Source organism: Cynara cardunculus, unplaced genomic scaffold (genome assembly GCF_001531365.2).
Source record: "Cynara cardunculus var. scolymus isolate 2C unplaced genomic scaffold, CcrdV1 Un_Scaffold_5877, whole genome shotgun sequence".
NCBI classification, from domain to species: Eukaryota; Viridiplantae; Streptophyta; class Magnoliopsida; order Asterales; family Asteraceae; genus Cynara; species Cynara cardunculus.
Window position 1 is genome coordinate 15,530 of NW_020202640.1, and position 9,738 is coordinate 25,267.

The 9,738-nt window shown below is 37.2% G+C and overlaps 1 protein-coding gene across 4 annotated transcripts; it reads right to left on the reverse strand.

The window, feature by feature from the left end:
• Window positions 1–984: 984 nt before the first annotated feature.
• On the reverse strand, window positions 985–7,266 carry LOC112504520 (transcription factor MYB3R-4-like). 4 transcript variants are annotated; one of them, XM_025108458.1, is made up of 7 exons: window positions 6,858–7,266; window positions 5,058–5,186; window positions 3,325–4,990; window positions 2,788–3,098; window positions 2,600–2,708; window positions 2,328–2,510; window positions 985–1,301 (listed from the first exon to the last, which is right to left on the reverse strand). In XM_025108458.1, exons 2-7 carry the CDS (start codon window positions 5,123–5,125, stop codon window positions 1,173–1,175), a joined length of 2,466 nt encoding a protein of 821 aa, XP_024964226.1. In that variant the 5' UTR covers window positions 5,126–5,186; window positions 6,858–7,266; the 3' UTR covers window positions 985–1,172. The 4 variants fall into 4 exon arrangements, with proteins under 4 accessions (XP_024964226.1, XP_024964228.1, XP_024964227.1 ...); XM_025108460.1 differs by lacking the exon at window positions 6,858–7,266 and having other exon boundaries at window positions 3,325–4,439; window positions 4,773–5,149; XM_025108459.1 differs by lacking the exon at window positions 6,858–7,266 and having other exon boundaries at window positions 2,788–2,878; window positions 2,987–3,098; window positions 3,325–5,149.
• Between the last annotated feature and the right edge of the window lie 2,472 nt (window positions 7,267–9,738).

Consider the following 9,738-nt stretch of genomic DNA (forward strand, 5'->3'; position numbering starts at 1 on the left):
TATCTACATATTAATATAAGAATGTAATTTTTATCCAATAGATTATACTTTTGTTCTAACCATCTGTATACTAATATTAACCGATCAGTAAATCGATTGCATCAATTAGGCGCCGTTTATCTAAATGCTTACCCGGTAAGTGCTTACCCTTAGGAGCCAATACTATAATTTATTTTACGGGGTAAGATTGTAGTACATCAAAATGATATCATATGCAACAATTTACCAAGTAAGTACTTACCCAGGTAAAAGTCGTCACTCTTACTTACCGAGTAAGACTCTCCATCTTTATCTTTGCTCTTACCGGGTAAGATTTTTGACCCTTGCCCTGTTCATTCGGTAAGGAAAATTCGGTAAGGAAAATTACCGGATAAACACTTACCGGATAAGCGTTAAGTAAACGGCCCCTTAGTAACGTTTATTATAAATTAACATTATAGGTAACCACTTTCCAAAATTCGATCTTTAACAAAAACCTTACAAAATTCTAGAATTTACTTACGGAAAAGTCTCATTAAATCTTGAAACTTATCAATTAAACTTTTATTCAATAACACACATCAACATTTCCTTATCATAAGGACATCTAACTCAAACATGAACTGTTACACATTCGCTATTATCCTAACAAACATTTTTTGTAAAAACTGAGAGAACATTGAACATTTTTTTTCTTTTAACTAACCTAATATTACATTCAACAAATCTTCAGTTTAAGTTGTAAAAAACTAGTCATTTAGGGTTTTTTTTATAGTTCAAGGGTAAACAATACTTGAGGCCCGTTAATCCATGAGCAAAACATGTTTATAAGGTAGTTACAAGTAACTTACCAAATCCTCATAAAAAAGCATGTTTTTCCATGTTATGTCTGTTGGAGGAAGAAAAAGGAATTAGTTTATATTACCTATAAATCCCTTAAAACACAGAAAGGCACCAAAACAAAAAAACACAAGAATCATGAATTCTACAAAGAAGGCATCGATGAGAGCATACATATGACTTTAATTAAAATGATATTTATCCAAAATAAGAAATGGGTAGCATTTGAACACAAAGAAAATGAATGATTGCATGGAAAGCAAATGCATATGTTAACAACAATCGAATATAGAGAAAAAAGCATACAAATTATGATCCGAATTCATAACCTCAGCTCATATGTGTTGTACAATCTACCTGCAACCTTTCAACAAGTAGGAAGATGGGCTTGAGAAACTTATGCCACTTGAATGTCTGCTGCCACCTTGCTCTCCCTTTCTAGGACTCCCACATTCACTAAAGTCTAACACCCGTCTCTCAGTCTGTAAACGTTTCCAAAATATGACCACATGCGAAACAATCGAGTAAAAAGAACCGAAGTTCAAAAACTGCTATACCTAGTTTGTCTAGTTTGGCAAACATATACATGTGTGTAGTATGTGTATGTATGTATATATATATATATATATATATATAGGAAAAGGTTCATTTGAGAATTGCTAAATATTTGAGAAGTAAAAAAGTGATCTTAACCCTTCATATGATCAATATTTGCAACTTTGACCGTGAAGCACTGGATAATTCCTCACATGGGTATGCGGAAGATAGAGGGGTAGTTTTGTAACTTTTACAAATATACGACAAACAGGTTCATATGTGAACACATGTGATACTCATATGAACTATATGTTCATATGTTAACCTGTTTATTAGTTCACACGTAAACTATTGGTTCATATATGAATCAGTTAATTGGTTCATATATGAATCAGTTAATTAGTTCATATGTGAATCAGTTAATTAGTTCATATGTGAATCACATGGGTTCGTATGTGAATCAGTTAAAATAGTTCATATGTGAATCACATAGATTCATATATGAATGTGTTGCCGTCTATTTGTAAAAGTTACAAAACTACCCTCTCTATTTTTCGCATAGCCGTAATTTTTGATCAGTCAAAAAGCCATAATTATTGACCAATCAAATCCGATTTTGACCGTATGAATGGCTAGGATTAGTTCTTTATTTCTCAAATATTTACCACTTCTTAAAATAACCTTCGACTATATATATATATATGTAAGGTTGAGTTCACGTGAGACCAGGTTGTTTTTGTGAGACTTGTGAGACCATTTTTTACACTTAAAACTTTTCACAACAAAACACTGGGAAGGTAAAAAAAAATCCAAACTTCCACAGTGTGTGTGTATGTATATATATATATATTCAGAGGCTCCTGCTTCTATTTTGATTTAAGTTTTAATTTGTTCTTTAGTTCATGAAGAAAGCACCAGCCCCTGATAGGTAGCTATTTCAATACTTGCCTAAAGTGAAAACTGCAACGTACCAAGACATTTTGACTCTTTTCCCCTTTCTCTGAAAATCTCTTTTTTAGTATGGAATCTGGAGTTTCATCTCCCAAAATCTCCTGAGCATTGGCATATGCTGAAGCAGTATGTTCACTTAACTGCTTCATTAGCCCAAGAGCGTCATAGCTTCTTTCACCTGGACTTGTAAAGTAACCAATATCCTACAAAGGACCCAACATATTATTTTCTTTTTCTTTTTTCTTTAAATATAGAAATCAAAGGAATGAGATGTACAAGAGCTTCTTATGACCTCAATTGTTATATCTGTATCAACTCTTGGACCAGGCAAAAAGGAGAACCAAGGGGACTTCCATGCAGAAGGTGATTCCAAACTTTTCTTCAAGGGAGTTTCCCCAAACCTACAAAGAAAGCATTATCCAACTGCTAAAACATCTTTATTTATTATTTAAGATAAATTCAGGGCGTTGAATATCTTACATGCCCAAATTTTCAACAAAAGCATCATTTTCAACCATAAATTCAGTTTGTATGGATGCAGCAAAGCGACTTCCAGCCTTGTTTCTCTTCCCTGAAACAGTATGTGGACTGACAAGAGACTGACATGGATTCTTACATGCAGATGGAATGAGAGTGAGTGGATCTACTGTTGTCTCCAAAATCATTGAGCTTAATTTACCAGGAGCTGTTGCGTGTGGGCCCTTGGGTGTAGCTGATATGGTTGCAACTTTATCAGGCAAAAAAGACTCATCATCTAAATTCTGTTCAATAAGGGCTGGTGGCAGTTGCACCTGACAAAAAGTGAAAACAATTCTGTAACATCAGAAAGAAACAAGATCGGGACAATGAGTAGAAAGCATTAAGAATAACCACAAATAACAAATCTTCAAAAGAGTATCACAGATAAGGTTATGAAGAGTATCTAAAGGAAAAGGGTGAAGAATATGGACTTCCCAGTATGTCGTTTAGTTCTATCAAGTAGTCCAAACTAATCTAAAGTCACGGTTTCACACTTACTTTTACTGGTGTGCTTTTGCCGCCCTCCTTTTGAGTTATTTCTTCAGTTGGGTCCAAATTTTCTTTATCGTCAATAAATGGTCCGGAATCTGCAGTTTGGCTAGACGATGGTAACTGCTGGTTCTTATTCTCATCAAACATAACCTCTGACTGTGACGAATCTTTGGCCGAGTTGATGAATGAGACATGTTCTAGCTTCTTTCCAAATCTTCTCTCAGATAAAGGTGACAACAAATCACGGTTTCTCTTCTTCAATATGGATGGTGTGCACGTAAAAGTCTTGGCAGCACTTTTCAGCACATCCTCTGGGCTGTCATAGAGTGAAGGTGAATCCCATAATCTGCATGGACTAAAGCAGTTCATAGAGGTCATCATCAGCTGACGAATACCAAGAGGACTATATTCATGCTGCATATCACCACCAGACTGTATCAGATCACAGCTGAGAAACGGGATGTCCATGCTTGGGAAACGAGGAGGCTCATAAGACAGAGTTCCTGGCTCCTGCTGCTGGGTTTGTGAAACAAGGTTTTCATCAACAGATGGATCAATTTCAGTAACATTTAGTTGTCCTGAACCAATAGCATCTGAAGATAAGAGCTCCACTGGATCCTTAGCTTGATCTATTTGATCTTTTGACCCTGCATTATCTTGATTAGTGAAGAAATGAGAATTACTAGAATCGTTGGTGTAAGTCAGTCCATCATGGGCAAGGCCAGTGAATTCTTGGTTTCCAACAGATAGACAATTATACTGATAGGATTCACCATCAAAGATACAAGTGGGAAGTTGTGAAGGCATGCATATAGACTGATAGGAGGCAGTTCCCACAAACTCTGAATAATATGATTTTGAATTTGAATTGTCTGCACAAGGGATCTCACAGTTGGATTGTTGATAAACTAACGAACCCAATGATCCATCAGGTGGGTGCATCACTTTCGAACAGTCATCTTCAGATGTCAACATTTGTGTCAACATATCAGAACCAACAACATCATTCACGACTGAGGTAGAAATACTAAAACCTGCAGAACTTTGTATCCGTTTTCTTACTGACTCCTGTTTCTGATCAACATCTTTACAGTGCGTAAATTCCGATTCCCCTGTCAAACCTAGAGAAGACAGGTTTTGCAATTCATTGGAGGAAAACTGCCCTCTATCTGAAGTTTGCCAGCCATGTAAATAATTTTGTTCAATTAGTTTAGAAGAATCAACCAAGTCGGAAGGCAGACTGGTGTTTGCAGAACTGCTTGGATCAATCCCATGATTCAAATTTTCAGCTGGTTGGGTATCATCTCCAGTATACAGAACAACTGCTTTTCCCATGTCAGCCTGATGGTTTTCATCTCCATTGTATAAAACAATTGCTTTTGCCATGTCAGTTGATTGGTTTTCATCTTTCGCTATGTCATTATTAGAATGGGAACATCTCAGAAAAGTTGAACCTTGGCTGCATTCTGAGGTTTCCTCAACTTCTGCAGTATCTTTGTGAATGCTATCATCTCCACTGAATTGGTGTGTCCTTGATGTAGTAGGAGTCGACTGATTCGTATGGTTGACACAAGGCAAGCCTTGGACCTGTGCAAGCAATCCTGATGCCATGTAGGAGTCCAATTTCTTTTTAACTGAACTGTTCCAGTGATTCTTAATAGCATTGTCCGTCCTGAGAGCCAAATTAGCAATGAATTTGAATGACACATAGGAATTAAAAAACAAAATAGCAAGCATACCTCCCGGGCAAGAATTTTGTAAGCTCCGCCCATTTATTTCCATAAACTTGATGGGCCTTGATCAACATCAGTTCTTCTTCCTGAGTCCAAGCCTCCTTGTTTATGGCAGGATTCAGATGGTTATGCCACCTGCATTGATGTAAACACAACATGAAGGCAATGCCCACGTTACTTACATTAACAGGTAAATATATATAGCACGTGCTGCAAGCCTGCTCTCAAGCTGTTTTTTTGCTTTTAATAGTGACAGAAAAATAACAAGCACACCTCCAAAACACTAGCCATAGGCGTTGGCATCATCATAAGTGCCGGCCCTCTTTATGCTATGCTTGGAAAAGTACAATCATAAAAATACGATAAAATAAGATTAAAAAGCAGGTGAACTATCACTTAGGTTAGCATCTACATGTATGAGGTCCATAGAGCTTTATCCCTGTCTTGCACTTTCATAACCAAAGTCCTCTCAAGCCATTTCCAACCCCCCTCCCCCACCTCATGCATCCCATACCGTTTGATGCGGTTATGAGATGCCCCACCAACCTTTGCACTTGTTGCAATAAAAAGTCTGGTGTACATGGTCAATTTCTGGCAATGTAATGATCTGCAATTAAAGTTGAAGTCATCTAGGACAGTTATCAGCTTAGTGTTTTTGACCTTTCTTCGCTTGAGTAACAGCTGATGCTCGTCTGTCAGGCCGTAAGGTTCATTTTGACACGATGCACCTAGCATTCAAGGCTCCTAGGCCCAGACCGCTTTGCACCTTGAGGCTTTGACAACTTAGTTGCCATTTGTGGTAGTCAATCTCGTTAGCTTCGCATTTCTTTTTCTTTAATATACTTTTGATGTTCACATGCTTTCTCAGCAAGATAACTTGTTTTGGCTGTCTTCGACGACATATATATATCATCAATAATGAACCCCTAATCCAAGATCCTTTGTTGCCTGGGTGTCAATTACCTGGCTTGTGGTCGAGAGGCTTAATGATAAGCAATCATTTGGTATTTAATTTGTTTGCCATGAACTTCAGCATACATTTTGTCCCGTACTGCGAACATGGTGTTTATCATGGTTTGTTGGCCTACTTATAAGCAAGATTATTTTATCTATGAATGAATTCAGAGTTTGCCTCTGAGAATCTACTTCATGCTGGACTGAATGACACCAAACATCTCTCTTATGCGACCAATAAGTTCCAAATCTTTAATGTGTGGTCCCTCAAAAGCCCTAGTTCCTTTTTCTAATCATCCTTGCATACCCTAGAGCAATGCTACATCAATTACGAGTACACACTTATGCCGTGGTGATAATATTAAGAAAGGAAATGCAATGAGTTGTCCACTTCTTATGAGTAATTGAAATCCAAAAATGACACTCGATGCTCTAGAGCTCCTCCGTTTAGCAAGCTTAGGGAATGGAACATTTGTACAAATCATTTCCCTTGCTGTTTTCGGAATTTGATGGCTTGAACACTTGACCTTCTAGTCGAGCAGCAGTGTCAGATTAGCCCTGATCTAGTTGATCTTAAATGGGATCTAGACGAGAGAAATCTGAACTAGAAATAAGAAAATTGGTTGCAAAGAGGAGAAAGAATGAACTCAATAGGTGAAAAGATCTCCCTGTTAACATATTTAAATGATCTAAACAAAAAGATGGTTGTTTTCAACGGTGAACAAAACCATAGTAAATGATCAATTCAATATCATATACCAAACCACCTATTGACTTTCTTTGATTACTGTCCTCATCGAGCAACCACATTTGAAATCAAACTTCACAAGCATAGAATGGAGTAAATCTTACCTCTCACGACACTGCTTACCAATGCGTCCAGGTAAATGTTGTGCAATGGCGGACCATTTTTTTGCTCCATGTTGCTCCACCAATCGAACTATAACATCATCTTCCTGAGTAGGTAACAATAAGTTGCAAAGGATGGACAATAGTTAAAAACACAACAGATTTATTATATTAAGAAAACAATAAATAACATATCCATGGGAGACGGCAAACATTATGCTCACCTCTTTTGACCAAGGGCCTTTAACAAGATCTGGATTTAGAACTTTCTGCCACCGATGTAAGCACTGAACATCAGTTCGGTCCTTGAAACATTCGGCTGAAGAAACCAAAATAGTAGGTTCTGATTAAGTTTGCATGTTGTGATAGTACAAATCATTTTCAACAATTAAGAAATAAAAGCAAAGTGACGGTATGAAAAACAGAGATAGGTATAGTACGAATCATTTTCAAGAATTAAGAAGTAAAGGCAAAGTGACGGTATGAAAAACAGAGAAAGGTAGTTAATTTGTTTCTTCTTTTTATTTAATTTTTTTTTTTTTGGGGGGGGGGGTTGCGAACCAATCTCCTTACAGTATATCATCAATCCAGCTTTCAGTGGAAGAACAAAGACAAACAAAAGCAGGACATGGTTGTTTTCCCTTCTTTAAGAAGCTCAGATGCCCCTGTCCAGGGTACTACTGTAGCAGTAAATGAGCCCATGTATTGGCTAAAACAATGGCATACTTGAACAAACACAATGTGCACTATTCCAACCTGAGTTGCAAGACCATTCTCACCATCCACTCCATAATTGCTTCAACTGTCCTCCGAGTTCATCAGCGTAGTTTGCTTAGTTCGGAGAGCACTTTGTGTTGAACCAAATCAACAGAACAGATGAAATAGAAACCAAATGATGAGAACAACTGTTGGATGATTCGATTAACAATAAAAGGAATGGTTTCTAGTTATCAGAGAGGCCAGAGCTCTCCTAATGTACCCTCTTAATAATTTTCTGCATACCAATTCTTTCTACCCTCTTCCTATTAATTACCGGAAATAACAAACTTTAGGTTTATCCCCCTATAATCTTTGAAATACCCCTTCTACAATATATACCTGTAATTTCAAAGAAAATATGTTTTTATTCTCATTGAAAAGCAATAGGGGTATTTATACAGCTTCTAGACCTAACTAGAATCCCATAATTTAAGGGATTTGATAACATACAAGGAAACTTACCAAACTATACAAATATCTACCAAATCTGTTACAAAAGGAAAAATAATCCCAAGAAATCAAGGATTATATTCATTGTATCAATTCCACACTCCCCCTCAAGTTGGTGSATATATATCATRCATGCCCAACTTGTCTATAAGACGATCGAATGYCYGTCTAAATAGTCCTTTKGTTAAGATATYTGTTGTTTGCTCTTTGGAAGGGATGAATGCAATGCAGATAGTCCCATTGTCCAACTTTTCCCTTATGAAATGTCGGTCCACTTCAATGTGTTTTGTCCTGTCATGTTGGACTGGATTTTGTGAGATGCTAATGGCTGCTTTATTATCACAAAACAGCTACGGGTAGCTCAACCTTTAAACATAAGTCAGCAAAGACCCTTATGATCCAGATTATTTCACATGTCATCTGCCATCAATCTGAATTCAGTTTCTGCACTGCTTGTGGATACAACACTTTGTTTCTTGCTTCACCACGTGACAAGATTTTCCCATACATATGTACAATATCCCGATATATATCTTCTGCTCATGTTTGGATCTGCCCAACTTGCATCAGTGAAGGCTCTAATGGTTCGGTTGTCTCCTTTTTTAAAGAGTAGTCCTTTGCCTGGACAACTCTTTAAATATCTAAGAATTCTGTGGACAGCTTCTTCATGTTCTTCATAAGGACAATGCATAAATTGGCTCACGGTGCTAACTGCAAAAGCAATGTTAGGCCGTGTATGTGATAAGTAAATCAACCTTCCAACCAACCGTTGGTATTGATGAATATCAACCTGCTTCCCATTAGTAATGACATCCAACCATTTGTTGGAGTTAATTGGAGTATCTATCGGTTGGCACGCACTCATTCCAGTATCTTGTAAAAGATCCAGAACATATCTCCTTTGTGACAATACAATGCCCTTACTTGACCTTGCAACTTCCATACCTAGAAAGTACTTCATTTCTCCAAGGTCTTTTACTTCAAACTCTTTAGCAAGTCGATCCTTCATTCTTTCCCTCTCCTCATGATCATTACCTATGACGAGTATGTCATCTACATAAACTATTAAGGTTGTAATTTTACCTTTTGAGAAAAATTGAGTGAATAGAGTATGATCAGATTGAGCCTGTTTGTATCCGTGACTTTTGACTACTTGAGTGAAACGTGCAAACCATGCCCTTGGGGATTGCTTGAGCCCATACGAAGCTTTCTCTAATTTGCACACTTTTGTGCCAAAGTTACTTTCAAACCCAGGTGGTGGCAACATATAAACTTCTAGTTTGCCATTCAAGAAGGCATTTTTCACATCAAATTGCCTAATTGGCCAATCAAGATTTGTTGCTATTGAAAGTAGAATCCTTATGGTATTTAACTTTGCAACTGGAGCAAATGTTTCTGTATAATCAATGCCATAGGTTTGTGTGAAACCTTTGGCTACTAGCCTTGCTTTATATCTTTCAAGGGCTCCATCAGCATTAAATTTTGGAGTAAATACCCACTTACAACCAACTGTGGGAGTACCTTTCGGAAGATCTTCAACACGCCACGTCTGATTCTTCTCAAGAGCACTCAATTCCTCTAGAACAGCCTTTTTCCACTCTGCACTTTTAAGGGCTTCCTGTATAGTGTTAGGAATTTGAACTTTGGACACATTTGAAGTAAAAGCAGAGTATTT

Excerpts from the sequence above, each read along its gene's own strand:
- LOC112504520 (XM_025108457.1), bottom strand. The coding sequence starts at position 5,100 with ATGGAAATAAATGGGCGGAGCTTACAAAATTCTTGCCCGGGAGGTATG. Across the intron at positions 2,709-2,787 it reads TTTGTTGAAAATTTGGGCAT|GTTTGGGGAAACTCCCTTGA; the intron begins GTAAGATATTCA and ends CTTTCTTTGTAG. Across the intron at positions 1,302-2,327 it reads AAAAGAGTCAAAATGTCTTG|ACTGAGAGACGGGTGTTAGA; the intron begins GTACGTTGCAGT and ends AAACGTTTACAG.